The following is a 27,284-nucleotide window of genomic DNA, read 5'->3' on the forward strand; positions in this document are numbered from 1 at the left end:
ATTTTGGTGTTAGACCAATATTATTCTTAATTATGCCTCAACCTTGACTTTGCTATTCAGAGCATCTAGTGAATTCAGATTTTATTAAGAAAAACCAGAAAGAGTGCTATCCTTGATATAAATTCTCAGGTCATAGAATTCATGTAGACCACAAAAAGACAGCATGTCACAGCACCTTAGTTTTCTAAACATTACTCTTGAGCTGGAAAAGCCATGTTTTCCTTCAATCTCATTTACCATATTGCACTGATTCTAAAACATGCATTTTGTTCACATTTTAACACTCCTAAAATCAGGAAGGATTTTACAGTTTATACCATCTTTTCATTCTTGTCACCAGGGGGCAGTCGAGACATAGCGGTCAGCCTCTGTGTGCTCAGCACAAATGCTTAACTGTGGTCACTTCAATGATGCTATATGTATCGCTGGAGCTACAGACATGCAGTTTAACTTCCACTACAAAGTGTTTTTAAAACTACACAAAGCCCTTAAACAACAAAGTCCTACTGTATAATACAGGGAACTATATTCAACAACCTGTAATAAACCATAATTGAGAATATGAAAAATGTGTATATATATATAATTGAATCACTTTGCTATACAGCAGAAATTAACATGACACTGTAAATCAACTATTAATAAAATAACAATTTAAAAACATACATAAGCCTTATCTTAAGGTCATTAAGAGGCCCTTGTTTCAACCACCAGAAACTATTTGCATTTTTCTATATCAATAAAGTTATTACCCAATTTTAGAAAAACTAAGCACTTTTGAATCTATCAAAACACTTACAGACCCTCAGTTAACTTGTTAATCAAAATCCTCAAGTTCTGGCTAGCACAAATAACACAGCTGCAGAAATCCTGGTTCCACCTATAGAAATGACTAACTCGCTCCTAGCAATCCTTTATGCTTAACCGTTGCAGTCGTGTCCGACTTTTCGCGACCCCATGCACTGCAGCCCACCAGGATCCTCTGTCCATGGAATTCTCCTAGCAAAATACTGGAGGTGGTTGCCATGCCACTCTCCAGGGGATCTTCCCTACAGAGGGACAGAACCTGTGTCTCCCGCCTTGCAGGAGTATTCTTTACCGCTGAGCCACCAGGGAAGGCCCCTACATGCTCTATGGGAACCAAAGGGGACAGCAAACATGGTCCCCGAGAAGAAATCTGAAATAAAGGTAGCAGTGAGGCGGAGGAAAAGACGCAAAATGGAGGACAAGAATCCGTCCATTACTGTCAACCTTTTTATTTATCACAAGTTCCCTTAGATGAAAACTTCGAGGATTAACCTCGGAAGCAACTTGAAACACGGTCCCTTCCTCTTATCTGAAAATTATTTAGGAAATGTTATGAATTCAAAACTCAGGCTATCTATACATGAGGCCAACAGGCACATAAAAAGATGCTCAACATCAATAATGATTAGAGAAATGCAAAACAAAACTACAAAGAACTGCCACCTCACAGCAGTCAGAATGGCCATCACTGAAAAGTCTACACATAACACATGCTGGAGAAAGTGTGGAGAAAAATCCTACACTGTTGGTGGGAATGTAAATTGGTACAACCACTATGGAAAACAGTATGGATTGTTCCTCAAAAAACTAAAAATAGAGTGGCCACGTGAACTAGCCATCCCACTCCTGGGCACATACCCAGACAAAATCATAATTCGAAAAGATACACGCACCCCTCTGTTCATAGCAATACTATTCACAACAGCCAAGAGATGGAAACAACCGAAATGCCCACTGAGAGATGAATGAAGCAGATGTGATCGATACATACGTACACATATACACGACGGAGTCCTGCTGCTACTGCTGCTGCGAAGTTGCTTCAGTCGTGTCCGACTCTGTGCAACCCCATAGACGGCAGCCCACCAGGCTCCCCCGTCCCTGGGATTCTCCAGGCATGGAGTACTACTCAGCCATAAAAGAGAATGAAACACTGCCATCTGCAGCAAAATGGAGGGGCCTACAGACTGCCGCTCTAAGGGAAGTAAATTAGAAAGACAAATACCGTATGATGTCACTAAAAGATGACACAAATGAGCTTATCTATGAAACAAAAACTACCACACAATTGCACTCATCTCACACGCGAGTAAAGTAATGCTCACAATTGCACTCAGCTCACACGCTAGAAAAGTAATGCTCACAATTCTCCAAGCCAGGCTTCAGCAGTACGTGAACTATAAAATACCAGATGTTGAAGCTGGTTTTAGAAAAGGCAGAGGAACCAGAGATCAAATTGCCAACATCCTCTGGATCATCGAAAAAGCCAGAGAGTTCCAGAAAAACATCTAGTTCTGCTTTATTGAGTATGCCAAAGCCTTTGACTGTGTGGATCACAATACACTGTGGAAAATTCTGAAAGAGATGGGAATACCAGACCACCTGACCTGCCTCTTGAGAAATCTGTGTAGGTCAGGAAGCAACAGTTAGAACTGGACATCAAACAACAGACTAGTTCCAAATAGGGAAAGGAGTACGTCAAGGCTGTGTATTGTCACCCTGCTTATTTAACTTATACACAGAGTACATCATGAGAAACACTGGGCTGGAAGAAGCACAAGCTAGAATCAAGGTTGCCGAGAGAAATATCAATAACCTCAGATATGCAGATGACACCACCCTTATGGCAGAAAGTGAAGAACTAAAGAGCCTCTTGATGAAAGTGAAAGAGAAGAGTGAAAAAGTTGGCTTAAAGCTCAACATTCAGAAAACTAAGATCATGGCATGTTGTCCCATCACTTCATGGCAAATCGATGGGGAGACAGTGGAAACAGTGACAGACTTTATTTTGGGGGGCTCCAAAATCATTGCAGATGGTGACTGCAGCCATGAAATTAAAAGATGCTTACTCCTTGAAAGAAAAGTTATGACCAACCTAGACAACATATTAAAAAGCAGACATTACTTTGCCACAAAGGTCCATCTAGTCAAGGCTATGGTTTTTCCAGCAGTCACGTATGGGTGTGAGAGTTGTACTATAAAGAAAGTTGAGCGCTGAAGAATTGATGCTTTTGGACTGTGGTGTTGGAGAAGACTCTTGGGAGTCCCTTGGACTGCAAGGAGATCCAACCAGTCCACCCTAAAGGAAATCAAGCCTGAACATTCATTGGAAGGACTGATGCTGAAGCTGAAACTCCAATACTTGGGCCACCTGATGCAAAGAGCTGACTCATTTGAAAAGACCCTGATGCTGGGAAAGATTGAAGACAGGAGGAGAAGGGGACGACAGAGGATGAGATGGTTGGATGGCATCACCGACTCAATGGACATGAGCTTGAGTAGACTCCAGGAGTTTGTGACGGACAGGGAGGCCTGACGTGCTGCAGTCCATGAGGTTACAAAGACTGGGGCACAACTGAGTGACTGAACTGATGAAACAAACTCACATACGTAGAGAATGGACTTGTAGTTGCCAAGAGGGAGAGGGGGTCACGGAGGGATGGACAAGGAGTTTGGGATTAGCAGATGCAAACTATTATATATAGGATAAACAGAAAGATCCTACTGCATAGCACAGGGAACTATATTGAATATCCTGTGATAAACCATAATGGACGAGAGTATGAACAAGAATCACTGAACTTTGCTATACAGCAGAAATTAACATAACACAGTAAATCAACTATACTTCAATAAAATATATATATATTTTAAATGTGTCTTTAGAGGTATTACTGAAATGTTATATATGAATAACATAGGGCTTCGCAGATGGCGCTAGGGTAAAGAACCTGCCAGCCAATGCAGGAGATTTGAGAGATGTGGGTTTGATCCTTGGGCAGGGAAGATACCCTGGTGGAGGGCATGGCAACCCACTCCAGTGTTCTTGCCTACAGATTCCCATGGACAGAAGTGTGCATCACTTGTACATTATATGCACCTGTGTAATACCCACTTTCCTGGCCTAACAGTGCTAATGCCAGGCAACATCATGAGGACGGCTGTCTGTCCTTCCCTGGCTTCCCTCCCAAGGAGCCCCGCTCAGTGCTCTGCTCTCCCACAGAAATCAGACCGTCAGAGGGTCGGAACCTGCCATCCCCAGCAGAGGCCCAGCGCTGGAGGCCTCTACTGCTTCTTAGTCAGACCCACTAGGCTTAACATCCAAAGGGAATAATTAACTCTTCAGTTCTGCTCCCAACAAAACATACTTTCATTTCCGCAAGGGTTCTGATTCTTTTTCAGGAGACAATGCCTTATTCCAAGATGACTTCAAGAGTATGATTCTAGTCGTCTTTCTGAAAAGCATACCAGCAGGATATCTTGCCTCTCAAATCATATCCAATAGAGAAAAACTCATGTCATTTTTTAACACCATTTCCTCACACTTAGAACAGGGGTTCAGGAGCTACCTGGTCAAAAAGAATGACAAATGTCCGCTACCCCTGTTTTTACAACTCACCCTCCTATTTACACACCCCTCTCTTCCTAGAGAGAAATCAGGGTGGTCTGTTGCTGTTTAGTCATGAAGTCGTGTCCGACTCCTTTGCAACCCCATGGACTGTCGCCCTCCAGGCTCCTCTGTCCGTGGGATTTCTCAGGCAAGAATACTGGAGCGGCTTGCCATTTCCTTCTCCAGGGGATCTTCCCCACTCAGGGACAGAACTCTTGTCTCTCGCACTGCAGGTGGATTCTTTACCCCTGAGCCACCAAGGAAGCCCAGGGTGGTCTGGAGACCGTGTAATTGACGTTCTTTGCTTTTTGACTGCCTGCTTTCCTTTCCTCCTTTCCTGGAAGCCACTGCTGCCTTCATGAAGCTTCAGGAGCTGCCAGCTGCACAGTCATGGAGTCCTGGTAGACATGGGTCCAGGCGGGCACTGTGAAGCACCACACCCCACCAGATACAGTGACTGGGCTAAGGAGAGAACACGGGACCCCAGAGAACCCACCAAAGCTTTCCAAATTGGAGGTGAAAGGATAACTAGATCTTTCCATCAGATTATACACTGATTGTTTACAATCTACTTCAGATTGTTGCTGGCCTCCAAGCAACCTAGCTCCCCACCTCATGGAAAAAGAGAATGTGGTCCAACATACGTGCACATCCTGAAATGAGAGAAAATGGGCAGAGAAAGTGAGTCCTGGAGGGCTTGGAGTCCCCTGGTCCATTCAGCACTTCCTTTCCATGGTTTGGTTGTTGGCTTCTGGATTAAATAAGTTTGATTTGGATCTTTGTGACTTAAAACCAAAGAGACTAGATACAGCCATTATCAAAATAATATTCTTCTTATATTACAAGTACCTAACCTAGAAGAAATGGCTTCCCAGCTGGCACAGGGGTAAAGAATCTGCCTACAAATGCAGGAGACACAAGAGACATGGTTCAATCCCTGGGTCAGAAAGATCCCCTGAAGTAGGAAATGGCAACCCACTCCAGTATTCTTGCTTGGAAAATTCCACGGGGTCACAAAGAGTCAGATACAACTGAGAACACACAATACAGAAGGACCTATATGAAGTTTACCCTCTTCGCCTGTTTCTTTTTTTTTTTTAATTCTCCCCTACATCCTTATAGATAAAATGGGAACAATTACTGCCATCTGAATGAGGTCTTTGCTTCACCTGGCCCCTCACTGAGTTTCATATCTACTTGTTCACGTCATGGTAACTTTTAGAGGACTTAAAACTGATTTTGACATTAAACTGCTGCTGCTGCTAAGTCGCTTCAGTCGTGTCCGACTCTGTGCGACCCCATAGACAGCAGCCCACCAGGCTCCCCGGTCCCTGGGATTCTCCAGGCAAGAACACTGGAGTGGGTTGCCATTTCCTTCTCCAATGCATGAAAGTGAAAAGTGAAAGTGAAGTCACTCAGTCATGTCTGACTCTCAGCGACCCCATGGACTGCAGCCCACCAGGCTCCTCCGTCCATGGGATTTTCCAGGCAAGAGTACTAGAGTGGGGTGCCAATGCCTTCTCTGTTAACACGAAACTACTACAGTACAAAAGGCAGAGACCAATGTATTCCAAATGGATTTCTTTTATGGTTTTTCTCAATTAACTTTGATTAATCTATTAAGTCAAAAGAAGACAGAAATGTGTGCTTGGAATAAATAATGCCTGTAATTCACAGACCCACTCTTGAGTCTCAAGTTACAAATGAGGTACTGAAAATGTTCAAGAGGGATTAAATAACTGGACCAAAGTGGCTTACTTATTACAGTAACTACCAGCCTCAAAATTCTACAGGAGATGAAAATACTGAGCTTATTTCTTCCCTAATACCTACACAAATGAATACACAATTTTAGATGATTTTTCTGTCCATCTGCCATTAATCAATTACCTTGTCTCCATCCTTAAAGTGCTCAGAAGGAAAAAACATATAAAAAATATTTTAATTTAAACAGAAATCGATCAAGATTTTGCCAAATTATTTCACTAATGATTCCTACTCAAAGTCTGTCCTCTGAATGTGATAAGATCATATCCAGGGATGCAACACCCTGAAACTACAGGTTGAGAGACCAAACAGATCCCACCTATGAGGGTATTGACGAGAATCCTTTTTTTTTTTTTTTTTTTGGCTTTTTTGGGGGATCTTAAGGGTTTTTTTTTTTTTTCTTTCTTTAAACAGCCTGGTCCCTGATGGGGACCTCTCCACCACCCCTCTCCAGTTTGGCTACCGTTCTGAATGTCGCTCGATTTTGAGCAGCTCCACCTCGAACCCCAAGGTTGCACCACCTGGAATCTTTGGGGGAGCTCCCTGATCTCCATATCCCAGCTCTGATGGACTCACCAGCTTCCGCTTTTCCCCCTCACACATCCCTAGCAGCCCCTGGTCCCAGCCCTGGATGACCTGGCCTGTGCCCAAGGAGAAGACACAGGGCTGGTTCTGGGGCAGGCTGCTGTCAAACTCTGTGCCATCTTCTAGCCTCCCTGCACAGTGTGTGCGCAGGACGTCCCCTTTGCACGATTTGCTGGGACAGTGGTCTACCGGCTTCTTGACTCTGATCTGCAGCTTCCGTTTGCCCTCGGGCCCTGTGGCTGTGACCAGGGCGCTCAGGCAGACGGACAGTACTGTCAAGACCCAGCTCAGCCTCATTTCTTCTCCTCCTGCCCCCAGAGTCAGAGAATTCTTTTTAAATGAAGGCCATAAAATTCAAATAGCTCCTTCTCAGGTACTTTAATATGAGGACTCTTACTTTGGAAATGGCTGTTATTTCAAGTCACAGAGCCTTCTAAAGTAAATTATCATATATACCAATAAAGGCACAACAGAAGTTGATATACTACTTATTTAAACATTAGCATTTTATATTCCTATGATGCAATTTCTTCCAAGAAAAAGAATGTCTATTATGTCCACAATTTAAAAATAAAAAATGACAATTTACAAAGTTTTTAGGAAATCTCATTTATTTAATTAGCAATAAACCCACACAGAAATCATTTCCAAATTACACAACACAGCAGAAAAAGCACAATTATGCAAAATACAGTATATAGTATGAATATGACTAATGAATAGAGAATGTTTTTAGTTGCTTCAAGTAAAACAAAAAGTTCAGTGTGATCCTGTAACTGAAATGAAAACCTTAAGAAGAAATAGTTTAAAATACTGATGAGGAAGTTCTCTGGTGCTCTAGTGGCTAGGATTTGGTGCTTTCACTGCCATGGCCCAGGTTCAATCCCTGGTTGAGAATCTGAGGTCCCACAAGCCACAAAGTGTGGACAAAAAAAAAAATTAATGAATCTGAATTTCTACTTCCCCCCAAATACTGGTAGTGCTACATGAGCAGAAAAACTGACCGAATACTAGGAAAAAATAAAATGTCTACATGCCAACAAATGCAGGCTTTTTTAAATTTAAATATAGTTAAATAACAATATTGTTAGTTTCACGTGTACAGCAAAATGATTCATTTATATATACTTTTTCAGTTTATTTTCCATTATCAGTTATCACAAGATAGTAAATACTGTTCTCCATGTTTAGTAAATCCATGTTGCCTATCTATTTTGTGTATATTAACTTTTTATCTGTTAATCACATACTCCTAATTTATCTCTCCCCCTTTCCTTTTCCTAAAGTTTGTTTCTTATGTCTTTCTGCCTGTTCCTGCAGTTGAATGCTCTACCACTGAGCTATATCTGCATGTCTGTTTCTGCTTTGTATATAGGTTCATTTGCATTATTTTTTAGATTCCATATATAAATGATATTATATTTGTCTTTCTCTTCGTGACTTACTTCACTTAGTATGATATTCTCCAGGTCCATCCATGTTGCTAGAAATGGCAAGATTCCATTCTTTTTATGACTGAGTATATATCCACATGGATATATATATACACCACATCTTAAACCAATCACCTGTTGATGGGTTGTTTCCATGTCTTTGGCTCTGGTAAACCATGCTGCTATGAACACTGGGGAATTAAGACTTTTCGTCTTTTCCAGATATAAGCCTAGGAGTGGGATTTCTGGATCATATGGTAACTCTATTTTTACTTTTTAAGGACCTCCACACTGTGTTACATGGTTTCCCTGACGGCTCAGGGAAGAATCCACCTGGCAATGCAGGAGACATGGCTTCAATCCCTAGATGGAGAAGATTCCCTGGAGAAGGAAATGGCAACCCACTCCAGTATTTTTGCCTGGGAAACCCTATGGACAGGGGAGCCTGGTGGGCTACAGTCCTGCTGCTGCTAAGTCGCTTCAGTCGTGTCCGACTCTGTGCGACCCCATAGATGGCAGCCCACCAGGCTCCCCCGTCCCTGGGATTCTCCAGGCAAGAACACTGGAGTGGGTTGCCATTTCCTTCTCCAGTCCATGGGGTCGTAAAAGAGTTGGACACGAGTTAGCAACAAAAACAACATACTGTCTTACATAGTGGCTGCCCCAATTTACATTCCCACCAACAGCAAATGCACAGTCTTGAAGAGTCAAAGCGTTGATGCTACTAGTTTTTCTAAAACAAATAAAGGGACATCTTAATTAAGAGCATAAACTGAAGAGCGCTTACCTAGTCTGATGTTCTGTGCTCGCTCATGGAGTTGATTTACTAGTGCTTTCATCTGTTCATAGTTTTCCTAAAACAGAAGCAAGGAAAAAGAGGGAGAGTATTATAGGAAACCGATGAAGGCTTTTTTTTTTTATCATAACGAGGGTTAAGGAGCACAGCATTAGATGCCAACCGTATGTGGCCTCCACACTGGGCCACTTCTGTACTGAGCCAACTCCAACATATAAAAAAGATTAGTTCATGCCTCTCTGTCTTTGCTCAATGTCTTCTGCACTGCCACAACCCCTCTCTAGTCCATCTATATAAATCTCACCTTCTATTTATTTATTTATCTATTTATTTAGGCATGTGGAAGCTTAGTTCCCTGATCAGAGATGAAATGCATGCCTCTGGCATGCGTGGAAACACTGAGTCTTAACCACTGGACTGCCAGAGAAGTCCCTCACCATCCCCTTTTAAAGCCGAATTCACATTCCATCTCATCTCCAACTTCATTTTTGGCTACTCCCACTCATTTTAACCACTTCCTTCCCTACATGTCTACTGAGCTTACCTCTATTTGTTTTACTTTGTTTGGGAATATAAGCTCTTTGAGGGTAAGAATGTCATCTTCTTTTTCTGTCCTATCAAACACTATTGTGAGGCACCAACCAATTCAGAAATACTTGCTTTTACACTTACTGACAATTTACACTTAAAACAAAGCCCAGGGGAAAGCAGATCCTATTTTATGTTTTAAAAGGATCAGAGGGAAATTCCCTGGTGGTCCAGTAGTTAGGATTCCAGGCTTTCACTGCCCTGCCAAGGGCAGGGATTCAATCCCTGGTTAAGGAGCTAGGATCCCACAAACCATGAGACATCGCCAAAAACCAGAAAAATAAAAACAGGATAAAATAATCCCAGCCTGCTTTTCCAGACAAGTGTGGCCATGTGACTAAAGTCTAACCAATGAGTTAGAAGCCACAAGGACTGAAGCCACGGGCCCAGAGCCTGTGCTCCGCAAAAAGAGAAGCCACGGCAAGAAGCCCACACACTCCAACTAAAGGAAGCAACAATGCCACCAAAAATAAACAATCTTTAAAAAAATAAATTAAATAAAATGTATCTCCTGAAAGTTATCTGCACAACTTAAACGTTATCTGTATAGGCTTAGAAACCATGGGATAGACTGAAAATTTCCAGCTGATATTTCATAAACCAGGAGTTAGTTGATTGTGTGACCTGTGGCACCTCCAAATTCCAAGAAAAGCTACTTAAATACAAGTATTTTCCATTAACATACCCAACTATCTCAAATCTAGTTTCCACAGACCAGGGTTATCTGTGTTCGCCAGTGGTTCCCAAAGTTAGCTGCCTCCAAGGCCTTTGCCTCTCCTCACCCCCAACCTAATTAACCATGCAAACACCAGGACCCCGCCCTGGAAGACCAAAACGGCCCAGGGTGAGGCTTCAGTTCAGTTCAGTTCAGTCACTCAGTCGTGTCTGACTCTGCGACCCCATGAATCACAGCACACCAGGCCTCCCTGTCCATCACCAACCTTAAGGCGGCTGTAACTGGAACAAGCTCCCGGAGAACCACTGGCTTTGAGAACCACTGATTTTAAAGATACAAAGGACCGTGCCAAGGTTAAAAGTGAACTAAAATGTATCTGATTTGTTTTCTTTTTCAAACTTCACGACCTCCTAGTGCGTCCCAGAATCACGACTGCGGATCCAGAGAAAGCAGGAGCTACAGTTAAAGTAGCCTACCCTCTCTGCTTCCCAGTCCGGCCAACACCTTGTCCCGTCCGTGAAGAGGAATCACTGACCCGGGCCGCTCACCCACCCTACCTGGTAGATGGCAGAGCTCGAGTCCGGTGGGGTGCCCAGGGTAGCCACGGCGTCCCCATGATAGGAACGCAGCGCTGGGGCAGCGGCGCGGGCGCACGGCCGCAGGGCTAATCTCAGAGCGGCCCACATGGCAGCAGGCACAGAGGCAGGAAGCTGCGTGAGAGAGAGGGCCTGCGCCGATTCGGAGCCGAAGCTTTCCCCGCCAACTCCCCGGCTTCGGGATACACCTCGGCCCAGATTCTCGCTGTCCCAACTCGCCTGAAACCTCCCGGATTCTCCGGTCAGCCTAGGCACGTGTCGGCGAACGCGGCCCCTAATTGGTCGATGTTGAGCACCACGCCCCCCCGAACTCAGCCAATGAGGGACAGAGATGCAGCCTCGCGAGGCCGGTCCCCTCCCGAGCCCTTGAGCATTGCGAATCCCAGGACGGAGCTGTGGAGCTGCGGCTGAATTTCTTTGCTTGTCTGGGTGCTTCTTCTACGTGCTGTTTCCTTCTTCCCCTACTGCTAGAAAGGGTATTCCGGGACTTGAAAAAGCTTATTCTTATATGAGAGCTGGAAACCGAACAGGCTTATAAAACTGTCCTAAGAAATTATACTCTTTAAAGGAGATAACCATTCATTCAACAACTATTTCTTCAATGTCCCCTATCAGGTGCTCTTTTGGAGCTGGAGATACACTGGAGAACAGGCCAAACGTACTCTTTTATAAAGCGGAGAGAACATAAACAGTAAATTAAAAATTCTAGTAGTGATAAAGTACATCTTAGATGTACGATTATAATGTACTTCTAAAACCTAGCCTATAACAAGTCAGTTCGGTTCAGTCGCTCAGTGTGTCCGACTCTTTGCGACCCCATGAACAGAAGCACTCCAAGCTTCCCTGTCCATCACCAATTACCAGAGCTTGTTCAAATTCATGTTCAGCGAGTCGGTGATGCCATCCAACCATCTCATCCTCTGTCGTCCCCTTCTCCTCCTGCCTTCAATCTTTCCCAGCATCAGGGTCTTTTCCAATGAGTCAATTCTTCGCATCAGGTGGCCAAAGTATTGGAGCTTCAGCTTCAGCATCAGTCTTTCTAATGAATATTCAGGACTGATTTCCTTCCAGTCCACGGGACTCTCAAGAGTCTTCTCCAACACCACAGTTCAAAAGCATCAATTCTTCAGCACTCAGCTTTCTTTAAGGGCCAACTTTCACAACCACACATGACTACTGGAAAAACCATAGCTTTGACTGGACGGACCTTTGTTGGCAAAGTAAGGCAAAGTTGCCTATAACAGATCTGAGTGAAAAAGTGAAAAACCTAGCTTAAAACTCAATGATAGGAACTACATGGGATCTCATTGTTAAAAATGGCTCACAAACAAAATATAAAGTCACAGTGACCCATGAAACTGACTGCATTGCTCAAGTGACATCCTGTTTTAGCCGTTGGCACTCTTTGCCAAGACTAAGTGGCCACCCTACCACTGAACACCTTCGGCTTTCTCAAGACCACCGACCACCAAACTCCATCTGCAGACTAAAGATAAACTAACCCCCTGCTGAGGGGACCCAGTTTCCCACCTGGAAGGTGTAAGAGGGACCCACCAGAAGGGAAGGGGCTGGTTCTTCTCAAGGGCCAGTCATTCTCTTGTTTCCCTTTAATAAACTTCCTTTTCGTTGGCTGGCTGGCCAGCTCATTTTCTTTTTCTCGGCACTCACCTTACATTCAACATTCAAAAAAACTAAGATCATGGCATCCAGTCCCATCACTTCATGGCAAATAAATGGAAAAAAAATGGAAACAGTGACAGATTTTATTTTCTTGGGCTCTAAAATCACTGTGGATGGTGACTGAAGCCATGAAACTAAAAGATGCTTGCTCTTTGGAAGAAAAGGTATGACAAAACTAGACAGCATATTAAAAAGCAGAACCATCACTTTACCGACAAAGGTCCATCTAGTCAAAACTGGTTTTTCCAATAGTCATGTACAGATGTTAAAGTTGGACCATAAAGAAGGCTGAGCACCAAAGAACTTTCAAACTGTGGTGTTGGAGAACACTCTTGAGAGTCCCTTGGTTAGCAAGGAGATCAAACTAGTTAATCCTAAAGGAAATCAAACCTGAGTATTCACTGGAAGGACTGGTACTGAAGCTCCAATACTTTGGCCACCTGAAGTGAAGAGCTGACTCACCGGAAAAGACCTGATGCTGTGAAAGAAAGATTGAGGGCAGGAGGAGAAGGGGAAGACAGAGGATGAGATGGTTGGATGGCATCACCGACTCAATGGACATGAGTTTGAGCGAACTCCAGGAAACAGAGGACAGGGAAGCCTGGCGTGCTGCAGTCCATTGGGTCACAAAGAGTCAGACACAGCTGAGCGGCTGAGAAAAAACAACAACAATCTGAGCTTCCTCACAATTTCTTACACACTGGACAATGAGAAAAAAAATTATCTTACTTAGTTCACTTAGTCTTAGATTTATTTTGTGATAATTTTTGTATACAATGTTAGCTTCATTCTTTGGTATGTGGATATCCAGTTTTCTCAACATCTTTTGTTGTAAAGACTGTCCATTCTCCATTAAACAGTCTTGGCACGCTTGTCAAAAATTATTTCATATGCTATGCAGTGGTTTATCTCTGACTTTGTATTATATTCTAGGTCCTGTATGTCTTTCTTTTATGTTAAAACCACAATTTTTTTTTTTTTACTGTAGCTTTGTAGTAAGTTTTGAAATCATTAAATTTAAGTCTTCTAGCTTTATTTTTGTTCAAGATTTTTTTGACTGAGATCCCTTAGATTCCATATTAACTTTAGAGGTATATTTTTCTATTCCTGTCAAAAAAAAAAAATCTCAGAATTTTGATAGGGACTGCACTGAATCTATTGATCACACTGGGTAGCATTGACATCTTAACAGTATTAAAGTCTGCCAATCTATGAAAATGGGCTGTTTCCATTTACGTCTTCTTTAATCTCTTTCAGCACTGTTTTTTAGTTTTCATTGTGCAAGTCTTTCACCTCCTTGGTTAATTTCTATTCGATTATTTTTGAGGCTACTGTAAACAGTTGCTTTTGTAATTTCCTTTTCAGTTTGTACGTGATTAGCACATAGAAATGCAACTGATTTTTAAAGACTATCTGGCTGCATCGTGCCTTAGTTGTGGCACATGGGACCTTCCCTGTGGCACGCGGGGTCTTTGTCCCAGTGCGCAGGGCTCCTGGGCTCTTCCTTGTGGTGCATGAGCTTCTCTAGTTGTGGCGCACAGGCTCCAGAGCAGTTGCAAGCATGGGCTTAGCTGCCCCCACAGTATGTGGGGTCTTAGTTCCCTGACCAGGAATTAAATTCATACCCCCTGCAGTGGAAGCACAGAGTCCTAACCACTGGACTGACAGGGAACTCCCTACTGAGAAATTACTAAAAGGATGGGAAAACCATGTTTTAAAGAAATAAGATACTGGTACCCTTTAAGTTTATTAAATAAATGAGAAGTTAGTAAATGTTTCCCAGCAGCATTTAATTACTTAAAATTTTACTTTATTCTGTTTATCTTACTGTAAGTGAGTTTCATTTATTTATTTGGCAACACCACGTCCTAGTTGCAGCACACAGGATCTTCTGTCTTCGTTAGGGCATATAGGATTTTTGGTTGCAGCGGTCAGGATTTTTGGTTGTGCTATGTGGGATCTAGCTCCCTGACCAGGGATGGAACCCAAGCCCCCTACAGTGGGAGCTAGGAGTCTCAGCCACTAGACCACCAGGGAAGTCCCAATAACTGAGTTTCTAAGTCTGTTTTCTAAAAACAAATGGCATTCCTATATATATATATATATTTAAAAGGCTTGCTTTAATAGCTCCAAAGGCTAAGTATGACTGTGAATGGACATATAGAAAATACATTTCCTAACATCTTTTTTTTTGGCCTTGCCACATGGCCTCAGCAGTGAACTTTCACAGTCACAACCACTGGACTGCCAGGGAATCCCCATTTGCTAAAATCTTAATTGCAATACAAAAACCAACTGTTTCTCTAAGTTCCAGCAATAAACATACAAATAAAAATAGACATTTAAAAATGCCATTTATGAACACGTCAAAGAACATCAAGTACTTAGAAAAATAAATCTAGGTTTTTACACACGAAATAAAAACGTGTCTAACAAAAGATTTATACAGGAATATTTATAGTAGCTTTATTCAAGAGGTAAAATTCAGAAACAATCAGTAGGAAAATGGATAGACAATTACGGTATACTCAGCAACAGGGAGCTACTAACACACTACAAAATTAATGAGTCCCAAAAACATGTTGAGCAAAAGTAATCAGATGCAAAGGAGTACATAATATAAAGTTCAAGATCAGGAGAAAGTAATCTGGGTGGGTGGCAGTGGGGAAGGGCTTAAAGGAACTTCCTGGGAGGATGAAAACATTGTTTTGTGGGGTGATTACACAGGTGTATACATTGTCAGTATTCAAACTGAATACTTAAGATCTATGTACTTAAATGCAAACTATGCCCTAAAAATGTTCATTGGAAAAAACTGTTGATTCAAAATTATGAACTAAGTCAAAGGAGGACTCGGATTTTGACTTAATTGTGCACAATCTGTTAGTCTGAAGCACTGACTTTTGTCCTTCTCTCTATGCGTTTTGTGGCCAACAGTCACTTCTAAAAAGGAATAGACACTTGTCTCCAATAGAAGTAAAAATTGAGAATATCTCCCCTCAACACACACAAAGGGGAAGCAAAAATATGAGGAGAGATAAGGGGTGAGGAGGGATGAATAGAAAATAGAGATAACTTACGGAACCACTAAAGGAGATTTTAAAATCTGATTTATAGGAATTTCAGATAGCAGAACAGTGAAAATGGAAGAGAGAAATTATCAAAGTAATAATGCAAGAACATTTGCCAGAAGGGAAGGAAATGGGTTTCCATATTAAAAAGGCCCATGGCATGAATGTGGGGGCAGTTGGCACATTATTGTGGGCAATGCTGGTGGTGCAGTTGCTAAGCTATATCTGACTCTTTTAGGACCCCAGGGACTAGCCCACTAGGCTCCTGGGGAGCATAGGATTCTCTAGGCAAGAATACTGGAATGGGTAGCCATTTCCTTCTCTAGGGGATCTTCCTGACCCAGGCACTGAAGCTGAGTCTCCTGCTTGGAAGGCAGATTCTGTACCACTGAGCCACAGGGAAGCCCACCATGCAGAGAGCCAGGGTCAGGAAACATGTAAACAGCGGCCCACATTCAAAGGATAGGGAATCAGAATAGCAGCAGACTTTTTTAAACACTGAAGACCAGAATGTAATCAGAGGATGATTCTGAAATGAAGCAGCAATTATTTTCAAATTATTCAAGAATTCCACAGAGAGCCCAACTGAGAGAATAGAAAAAAGAAACTCTCAGATATGTAAAGTCTCAAGTTACAGAATCATCCACATATCCTTCCGCAGTAAACAGGGGAAGATTTACTCTCCAAATCAAGAAAAACGATGACATGGGCTCCAGAAACAGGGAGTCCAAACCAGAAAAGAAGGTAGGAGACTCACAAGAGAAGTCCCAGCAGGGCAACTGTGCTGCACATGGACACCTGTGAAGACTCAGTCGGGATGAAAGCAGGAAGGAAGATTTTCCTAAGTTTTCCAGGAGCGGGGTAGTAGGGGGGTGGGGGAGGAGGGGGAAGAAGAAGGAAATAATTTATCTGACAACTTGACCATGTCAAAAAGTATAGATTTATATATAAACAAACTTGCTGGAGGGTATGAAAGGTCAAGCTACCGGTTCAAAAACAAACCCAAAGCAAATGAAAAAGTGAAATAATTCTTAATTCCAAGAAAAACAAAGAGCTGTACCAGAAAGGAAATGTCACCTTAGTTCATTAGGTGGTAGAGCAGTGAATAACTACCATTAATTCCATACAAATACTGAATATGAAAACCCAAATTGTGCTTAACATATTGGGAGAAAGCAGGAAAAGAGTGGGGAGGAGTTTTAAGAAAATAAAAAATCCTTTTATACCAGACAAAAAGTATAAAAGTCTGGTCAGACAATGTCAGAAGTCTAGGTTTATATCTATAACTGAAGTCTCCCATTTGCCTTTCTCTCTAGAAAAAAAAAAAAGTAAAAGAGATTGAGTTCTTTTATCTAAAATTTCATTGCATGTGGAGCAAATAAACAAAAAAGTAACTTTTCATATGACCCAAATGTGGGGAAAGTCTATTCTTTATTCTTGCAAAATCAAAATAATATACTTCATAGCATAAATGAAAGAAAAAATTAATTCTTTCAATGATACTATATCTTTGTGGAAGTATAAACTGTACTTCTAAGACTATTTTTCATTCACTAACACATTAATATCTTTATTGTCATTTGAAGAAAAGGACACAACAAATAATATAAAATAATTTTTATTTACATAATTTACATCTACAGAATATAACTGCTTTCTTTAGAACAAGAAAATTTACAATGACAGATATTGCTTTTTGTCAAAGACTTCTTCAAGCAAGACAGTATACATGGTGACCTATATTTCAAAAAACATGGTGGTAAGCAGTGGATATTCATATTTTTATCTGTGCCTCAATCATTTTACCAACAATTAGGCTTTTAAGTCATCATGTTGATCACTTGCTAAGATATAAGTGCTCAGGAGGAAAAGTCAAGAAAAAAATAAAGACCTTTAATCATATCTCTTTGAAAATTTATAAAATACAAATTCTTCACATGATCTTTATAAGAGTCAGATTAAACACAGGTGTGAACAAGTCCTCCCCTCTTGTAACGTAAATACACTGATTTTCTTTTTCTAAGAGTAGTTTTAAGAATACAACAGCAGGAAAATTTAGCTGACTTGATTCTCTAATGCAGTGAATGCCCAAAGATAAAATTACCCTTTCTACAGTAAGAAGCTACATCTTCTACAAATTGACTCATTGTAGATGAACAAGAGACAGATGTTAACAAATTTAAAGTGATATTAAACAAGGGATAAAATCATAGTTTAGCTATGACAACCTAACACCTAAACTAACATGAACTAAAGAAACCTTTTCAGAATATGAGACTTTTAAAATTTATAAAAATGGCATTTAAAATAGCAATGTGATTTACGACCATGATTCTTATATTAATCACATGAAATAAATAAATGCATATCTATAGAGAATTTCCTTCAAATCCTCCTTTATGACAAAAAAGTTTAAACTGTAAATTTCATTATAAGGCAATGAATAAGAAATGTTCTAATATCAACTGTTTTAATAAATTAGGATTACTGTTATACTTGCCAAGCCAAATCCAGTTTTACTAGTTAACCTGAAAACTGGTCACCATTTTTTCCATTTACAAACATAATTAGACATTAAAATTCTTCCCAACTGAAATACTGATTTCATAATGCAGTCAACAGTTTTCATTGTTAGGCACAACTCATAATTCCAGGGACAAATATCTCATAGGTAATGACATCAGCACCTTAAGGTAAGAAAACTACTGTCTAATACAGGGGTCAATCCATCTATGGCCATCATATAAGTATTGTCTGCGGCTATTTTCATACTGAAATGGCAGAGTTGAGTAGTTACCACAGAAGGCATCTGGCCCACGAATTTGAAAATATTTTTGCAGAAAATGTTTCTGATTCCTGATCCAAGGTATTATCAACTCAGAGGGCTTTTCATATAAAAGAATAATTCTGTTTTCTCAGAAGTTTAATTTGAACCCTAAAGATTTGCTTGGGTGGATAAAGGAATTATCTACGTAAATCACAAAATCTCAAAATTTAAACCCAACCCATAAATTCATATTGATGATAATCACTGACTTAATAAAGGCTTATTGTTATCTTATTTTCTGTTTTTAACATGTCAATTATGTTCTGTCCGTAAAGACCTACATACTTAGGTCCTTAAGGAGAATTTAATGGGGGAAAGAAGATAAGAAACTGTTTTTTAAAAAAGGAATGTGTGTATGTGAGCATATGTTTATGTAATGGAGGCTGAGTTTTGTATGGAAATTTGCCTCATAAATAAGGTTAAGGGTTTTTTTTTTTTCCCATACAAATCCTGAGATTATCTAAGAAATAAGAAAAACAAAAAATTCACAGTACAAAGTCAATATACTGAACTATGACAAAAAAATGTATTCAAACATATATACTATCCAAATACTTTAGTTATATCACTTTAAATATCTTTAAAATTAAAGAGGGAAAGGAGACAAACATAAATTTGTTAATGCCTTCTTTACCCATAATCTCAGGGGTAAAAAATTAAAACTGAATATTCTTTTAAATAAAAAATTTAAAAATAAATAAGCTTTTTGATGTTTTATCTTTATAAATAGTAAGTTTAAATACTAGCTCTTCAATTAGGACTAATGTTACATCAATATGAATTAGAAAAATACACATTTTTCAGTCAAATAGATGATAATAGAAAAGTTTTTAACAGTTACCATACTAAACTGGAGTTTCACAATTTTCTTTCATATATTTAGAGGCAAATGAAAAGGCTTTCACCATACTAAAAAACCAAAATTAAAAAAAAACACCCAAACCCCCCAAAATCCTAAAACAAAAACAAAAAACCCTAAGTAAACATAAAAAAACCTTCACAAAAGGTTTGCTAAACGTTAAATACAATCCACTTCCAAATACATCAGCACTGTGACTTACACAGACATTATCCACAACATTCGAGGATGTTCATGTGTGTTCAATACAGAAAGAAGTCAAAATGTAAACAAGACCTGTTATTTCTGTCTGAGAAAGCAGTCTTAACTGGTTGATATTTCCAAAATGCTGAGCCAATCAGAATGAAAAGGACCCCAGCAATGTTCTTCACGGATTATAAAAGCTTCAAATCAAGCTGAATAAATACTGAAAATCAACCTAAAGAAAAACTGCCAGTAATGCTTCTTTCTAAATACTGCTTTGTTGATATAACTGATTCTGGAAATCTCAGACTTAAAAAAAAAAATAAAAAAGGCGACTTTCTATTCTGTTTCATCCACTTCAATAAAGATATCATTAAAGAAATATTCAGAGACTGTGGTTGGCTCCTCTTCAGGTACCCGGTTTTGGCCACCTTTACATTCTCCTTTCAGTAAGGGACGATTATGAGAAACCTAAAAAGATAATAAAAATAAGTATGCAGTGTAACATCTATATTGATAGTGGTGGTCTAAACTGATACCTGTTTGAAAAGCAATATAGCGATAAGCACTCACTCACTCAGTCTCTCAGCAATGTATGACTCTTTGTGAGCCCACCAGACCCCATTGTCCATGAACGTTTCCAGGCAAGAGTATGGGAGTGGGCTGCCATGCCCTACTCAGGGCACCCTCCTGGCCCAGGAACAGAACCTGTGCCTCCTGCACTGGCGGGCAGGTTCTTTGCCACTATAAGAGCTTAAAATATGTTTAGACTCGCTGACCCCACAATTTAATTTCTGTGCTGTTATATTAAGGAAATAATCCTAAGCATAGTAGGAGATAACCTTTGCAGCATTAGGTATAATAATAAAATTAAAATCAGCAAGTATACACTGCTAGACATAACTAGATTAACTGTAATGTACACATTTATTACTTCATTCAAATTTCTGTGAAAAAAAATTAACAAATATAGAAAATATAACACTATTAAATCTGAATGAAAACATTTTAATGACCAAAATAGGACCTATGAAACAGCACAGTACATAAGGAAATAGCGCAAATCAAAGCAATTCTATCAAAAATTAGCATACTTATAAATTTAGAAAAATTAAGAAGGCATGGTATTGGCATAGGAACAGACATACATATCAACGAAATAGACTAGAAATATCCCTAACACATATGGATGGAAATTTAGTACCTGATAAAAGTGATATTTCCAAAGGAAATTGAGAAAAGGTGGATAATCCAATGAATAATACTGGACAACTGTATAACTATCTCACCAAAAGGAAATCAGACTTATTATACTTCATTGCAAGTTCTAGACGGATCAATGAACTTAAAAGTAAAAACATTTTTAAAAATCGACTATAGGGGCTTCCCTGGTGGCTCAGTGGCAGAGAATCCACCTGCCAATCAGGAGACACAGGTTCAATCCCTGGTCCAGTAAGATCCTACATGCCATGGGACAACTAAGCCTGTATGCCACAACCACTGAGCCCACGCACCACCACAACGAAAGGCCGTGCACTCTAAGCCTGCACCCTGCAAAAGAGCTCACCACAGTGAGAAGCCCGCACACCGCAACCGAAGCAGCTCCCGCTCGCCGCAACTAGACAAAACCCAGGGCAGCAACAATGGGCCAGCCCTGCCAAAAATAAAGCTGAGTTCTGAAACAATCTACTGTAAAATACCAGAGGAGAATGGTTTATGATCTCAGGGTGGGGGAGAGAGTGTGAAGGAATGGCATGAAAGCCAGAAACCATAGCAGATTGGTAAGTTCATGTACATAATAGCAAAAAATATCTGCATGGCACAAACCACCACATACAAAACCAAAAGATAAATGCCACAGAGGGACAAAAAACTGCAACCTATATCACAGACACATGTGTTCATTAAATCTATGAAGAAGATAAAAAATGAACAACATTAATAATATACTATTGAGGGAAAAGGCTCTCATACATTGCTGCTAAGAACTGAAACTGATGTAATTCCTATGGAGGATAATCAAGCAGTGTTTGTCAAAAGAATAATCATTCCTTTAGATCAGCAATTCTATTTCTAGGAATTTAACCTATAAATGTGAAAATGATCTATTTATACATGAGTTGTTACTATACTGTTTGAAATAGCAAACAATTAGGAGTAACTTAAATGCCTGTGTGAGACCAGTATCACTCAATGGTACACCCAAACAATGGAATATTACAGAATCATTAAAAACAACAAGGGCACTTATTCTTGAAAAACAAAAAAGGAAAATTTATGTCCACACAAAAAGTTGCATCCAGAAGCTCACAGCTTTATTTATAATAACAAACTCTGAAAACCACCTAGATGTCCTTTGGCGGGTAAATGGATAAACAAAGCTGGTACATCCGCACTATGAAATACTACCCAGCAATAAAAAAGAACAAGCTATTGATATGTAAAACCATCTGGATGACTCACTACTCAAGAGACACCAATCCCAAATACATGATTCCATTTATAAAACATTCTTGGAATGACACACTTTAAAAAAAAGAAAAATACAATTATTTTACTTTTTATTTGGCTGCACCCAGTCTTGGTTATGGCACACGGGATCTTCAGTTGCAGCTTGTGAACTCTTAATTGTGCCATGTGGGATCTAGGTCCCTGACCGGGGATCGCATCAGGGCCCCCCAGCATTGGAAGCACAGAGTCTTAGCCACTGGACCACCAGGTTAGTACCCAAAAGACACATTTACTGGAAACCAGGTTGCCAGAAAATAAGGAGACAGGAGGGGTGGCAGGGAAGTGGGTGTGTCTCTAAAAGGGCTAAACAAAAGATTCCTCTAGTGACAGAGCTGCTCTGTATCCTGACTGTCGTAATGGCAGTAGAGCGGCTGAGATACTGGAGGAGAGTTTCACAAGGTGTCACCACTGGGGAGAACTGAGTGAAGGGTAGATGAGATTCCCTCCATATGGTTGTCTATAACTCCATGATAATCTATAATTATCTCAAAATAAAAAGTTAATAATTCAATTTTTTTTTTAAAGAAAGCAAAGGACTTCCCTGGTGGTCCAGTGGCTGGGACTCTATGCTCCCAAAGCAGGGGCCCAGGTCCGACCCCTGGTCAGGGAATTAGTTCCTACATGCTGCAACTAAGAGTGTGCATGCTACAACTGAAGATCCCACGTGCTGCAACAAAGATCTGGTGCAGCAAAATACATACATAAATAAAAGTAAATATTTTAAAAAAAAAGAAGAAAGAGAGAAGGAAGCCTTCTATCTACTGTTTTGTAATGTTTCCAAGTCACACTGCTACATGTGAAAAGCAAAGAAGAGGTGATACGCCATTATTTATGTAAAAAAGGAAGAAGAATGTTTATGTTTGTGTACATTAAAACGTCTCTGGAAAAGTAAACCAAAATCTGATAATACAACATACCTGCGGAAAGGAGGAACTACAAAGCTAAAGGACAGACGCGGGAAATAGTTTACTATGAACTCTCTTTTGTAGGTTATGCATTTTAAAACATGTGGAAAAGAAAAAAAAAAGAAAATAAATAATTAAATAAAACATGTGGGATATGTTAGTCAAAAAAACAAAGTAGCAAGTTGAGGATGATATTTAGATCAAACCCTTGCCTCACACTATATACCAAACTGATTATTCAAAATTTTATACCTGTGGAGAAAAACTTTTAATCATAAAAGTACTTTAGTAACTTACAAAGAAACAAGTAATAGATTGAACTAAACATTTAAAAGTTATGTGTAACAAAATTTTTAAAAGTAAATAAACTTGGAAAAAATACTTGTAGTAAAGAGCTAAAAGGTATGTGGCTTATGTACATGCATAAAGAACTCATACATAAGAAAACTAGAGATTCCAAAAGGTATAAATCAGTAAACAAACACAATACAGCAATTTAAAAAAAGACAGAAACAGAAACTAGTAAATATATAGGGGGAAAAAAACAACTCACTAATAACTGAAGAAATGCAAATTTTAAAGTTGAAATGACAGGAGTTCCCTGGTGGTCCAGTGGGTAAGAATCTGCCCGCCAATGCAGGGGACATGGGTTCAATCCCTGGTCTGGGAAGATCCTAAATGCCTTGGGGCAACTAAGCCCATGTGTCACAACTACGGAGCTAGCGCTCTGGAGCCCGGGCTCCACAAGAGGGGCCCACACACGGCAACCACAGAGTAGCCCCTGCCTGCCTCCAAGAGAAAGCTCTCACACTGCAGCAAGGACCCAGCAGAGCCAGAAATAAAATAAATACACTACTTTTAGAAAATGAAATTACATTTCCACTCCTCCACCACTATATTAAATAAGAAAAACAAGTGCATTTTGAAGAGTAATATCTCAGGCCGGTAAGGATGGACCAAACTGGCACGGTGACACTTGGTAATTACTATTCTCCAAAGTAATTTTTTTTTTTTTAACCAGGATAAACAGCTTTATTTGGACTGAGAGTTGGAGAGTGAGAGAAGGGCCTGAGACAGCATACTGAGTGAGAGAACAGAGATTACTTTTCAAAATGGCAGTCAGAGCTCATCAACCAAATGGACTCGACCTGCCATCAGCCTGGCAGTGAGCGCCATCAATAAGAGGCCTGCTGGGAAATGTTTATTTGCCACTGAATCACCCAAGCATGCTACAATTATAAGAAAGGTACAGGTCGTTTTTCATTTCCATAACTCAATGTCCACAGCATCTCCTCAATCATAAGTATTACAAAAGAAAGTAAAAAAAAAAAAAATCACATTTTACAGATCTTAGACTTGTCTTTAGTATTTTAGCTCAAATCTTACCATCTTCAAAAAACAGTTCTATCAAACTCATCAGCTAAAAGTTCTATTCAAGCAGTGAGAAGATGGCCTTTGTTAGCCCGTGGCAATTCTTTTCTGATTTGTCCTAGCTAGTTAATGCTGAACAGCAGAATGAGGCTTAGATTGCAGGGGTTGGGGGGAAGGGGTAGCAAGAGTTAATTTCCCCCAGTACAAGATGGCATCTGAAGCTTGATGGGAGAGCTGAACTGGAGAGACTTGAGGGAAGGGTCCAGGCCCTGCATTCAGTCAGAGTCACTGCTGGAAGAGGAGGAGGAGGAGGAATGCTTGCCATGCTTATGGTATTTCTGCTTCTTTTTATGAGCTTTCTTCATTTTCTTGTGCACCTTCTTGTCAATCACTATTCCTGGTCCTACTACACCAGGAACCAATGGATTCACAGGACACATGCCAGGGCCAGGTGGTGGGTATGGAGGCGGGTAGGGACCTGAGGGCTGGCATCCTGGATATCCTGGCTGTGGCACAGGATGACAGGGCCCACCAGGGGGAAAGGCTGGATTCCCCTGGGGTGCTCCTGGGGGAGTGGGAAAAGGGCCTGGAGGAAAGGGAGGGTTGGCAGGTGGTGGATGGGCAGGATTGCAACCTCCAGGATACCCAGCGTTAGGCGGGTGTGGATATGGTCCGGCATTGGGATTCCACATGTTCAGATGTTTCCTTCAGCCCAGGAATGGAGAAAGAAGAGGACTGGGGTATCCAGACGTCCGGTCACCCTTACACCCTCTCCAAAGTAATTTGCCAACAATAATAAAGACTCATAAAATTCTGGTCTCGGAATATAATTGTAGGAAATAACAGAAAATACTTTTAAAATGTTAAAAATGTTCTTTACAAAAATACTCTTTCCTTTGAGGCACCATGCTATCCAATAATAGTCACCAGCCTTTTCTTTGTTGAGATAAGTCACTCCAATATTCTTCCAAAGTCTTTGATATAAGTTCCCAGATTTTTCTGCCCTAGTACTTGCTATGACAGCTTTAGAATGCACAGAAATGAAACATGCAAGCAAATTCTAATTTTACCGTTCTTTGAATTCCTGTAGGTGTCAGGACATTTTTCCTAAAGGAAATAAAATGCAAGCACTGCTTTGTTTTGCTTCCACAAAAGGAGCAAAAAGGTCAGAAGGATCTTTGCAGTAAAGGACTGGCAATTAAGTGTTCATTTATGGTTAGTTCAATGGCTCTGTACTAAACTAGCTGCAACTTTCTAATTCAGCACCTTATCTTCTTCTAATAAGTAGGGTAGGATAACCAGGAAATGGATTAGAGTTGCTATGCAATAATTTCTGACATCCAGATGAAGAAAGCAATTACCATGTCTTTCCTAGTTGAGCCTGATAACCAATCCATTCTATACAAATAAACAAAGAACAGTTATCACATACCTGAGTTGCTGAACTAGCATTATTCGTATGTTGAGTATTGTCAACAACACTTGGAGATGGAACATCAGAGGACTCTTGAGTTTTTTTCTGGCTTACACTAGGCAGATTACATCTTTTCAAATTTTGTCTTGATACAGGTATAACAGGTTTTAGGCGTTTCTTACTATGAACCTGTGTAGGTTCATCAGAGTCCAAGCTATTCTTTGAACATAGTAAAGACAAAAATCCCAGGGGTCTTCTGCCAGGTCTAGAAATGCAAATGTAAAGATATTCAAGAATTTCCAGAAAGACACATTCTTTTTTTTTTTAATAGTCACTAAATTTTTCATAGGCAGATTATTATAGTAAAGAAACTAAAAGCAGGAATGTACAAAATTTTATAGGACAACATCAATACCTGTATAATTAAACTTTTTTCTCTTGCCTGCTGCCCAGCCATTGGGATCTTAGTTCCTGCACCAGGGATCAAACTCACGCTCCCTACATTGGATGCCAGGGAAGTCCAGGAAGACACATTCTTAATACCAACTTCTTTCCATGAATGCTAAACTGGTACGTGGGATACCACATGAGCGGCACATCTTCTAAGTTCTGATACCACTAGGTATCGAATATCACTACGCCACACCAAATACTTGTGACGAAGGTCAAAGCTTTCTCTAGAGTCGTACTTATCAAGCTTACAAGTGCATACAAATTGCCTGGGGAGCTTATTAAAATGAGGGTTCTGACTGAGCTGCTGAGGAATGGGGCCCGAGTTCTGCATTTCCATTAAGCTCTCAAATGATGCTCCTGCTATTGGCCCCAGGACCACATTTTGAGTAGGGGTCAGCAAGCCATGATCCACATGCCGAATCAGTCCACCAACTGATTCTATAACTAAGCTTACTGGAACAGAGCATGCTTATTTGTTTTTATATATATATATATATATATATATGATTATATAATCACAATGTAATATATAATGTTCTATAGAACCCTTATTCTAAAACACTGCTTCTCAACTGGTTTAACCCAAACTCCCAAGATGTTGCCTTCATTCTATTTTAAGTACATTCCTAATTCCAGAAAAGATGTAGTTTATGTAACAAAAAGAACAGGTTTGTTAAATATGCTTTTTCAAGCATATTTGAAAGCTTATTTTCAAGCTTATTTCAAGCTTATTTTCAAGCATATTTTCAAGCTTCCTCCCACTTTCCTTTAGTGGAGACTGGTATATATCCTTCCCTCTTCAATTCAGCAACACCACATTAATGATTTGAATGCTGCTGCTAAACCAATAGATGTCTATAACCCAGCAGACTTGCTTCTAGTATGAGGACATAATGTGGGAGAAGCTAGTTTGGGCTTAAATTCCACACTTACTCTTACAGGGAGAAAGCCAGAGGTGACCTCTTTGGTATGCCACAAGAGAGAGAAATGCACACATTATCTGGGAATTCAATAAAACAACTTCCAGACTACTTCTGATGTCAGCCCTATGTCTCACACCATCCACATCTGTACTGGGAGCTACAGTGTGGTAGAATAAATAATTATCAAAATAATAACCATGAACAATCTGAAAAAGAAAATGTGCAATCC

The 27,284-nt window shown here is 40.2% G+C and overlaps 2 protein-coding genes and 2 pseudogenes across 6 annotated transcripts in view; all 4 read right to left on the reverse strand.

Annotated features, from left to right (window-relative positions):
- The window catches only part of MCCC2 (methylcrotonoyl-CoA carboxylase 2), an 80,510-nt gene extending 69,405 nt beyond the window's left edge, over positions 1–11,105 (reverse strand). The window contains exons 1-2 of the mRNA XM_005694592.3: positions 10,820–11,105; positions 8,990–9,056 (exon numbers count right to left, since the gene is read on the reverse strand). Of these exons, the coding sequence (XP_005694649.1) occupies positions 8,990–9,056; positions 10,820–10,948 (196 nt within the window). The 5' untranslated portion in view covers positions 10,949–11,105. The remainder of the gene's footprint in view (positions 1–8,989; positions 9,057–10,819) is intronic.
- LOC102175805 lies at positions 6,577–7,081 on the reverse strand (annotated as a pseudogene).
- Positions 17,212–27,284, reverse strand: part of BDP1 (B double prime 1, subunit of RNA polymerase III transcription initiation factor IIIB) — an 84,513-nt gene continuing 74,440 nt past the window's right edge. For all 4 annotated transcript variants that reach the window (XM_013972732.2, XM_013972730.2, XM_013972733.2 and 1 more), the window contains 2 exons: positions 25,698–25,944; positions 17,212–19,949 (listed from right to left, as the gene is read on the reverse strand). In XM_013972732.2, the coding sequence (XP_013828186.2) occupies positions 19,818–19,949; positions 25,698–25,944 (379 nt within the window). In that variant the 3' untranslated portion in view covers positions 17,212–19,817. The remainder of the gene's footprint in view (positions 19,950–25,697; positions 25,945–27,284) is intronic.
- LOC108638404 lies at positions 24,074–25,033 on the reverse strand (annotated as a pseudogene). Its single transcript, XR_001919791.1, has one exon. The product of XR_001919791.1 is annotated as a proline-rich protein 13 pseudogene (transcript).

This window comes from Capra hircus, chromosome 20 (genome assembly GCF_001704415.2).
Source record: "Capra hircus breed San Clemente chromosome 20, ASM170441v1, whole genome shotgun sequence".
NCBI classification, from domain to species: Eukaryota; Metazoa; Chordata; class Mammalia; order Artiodactyla; family Bovidae; genus Capra; species Capra hircus.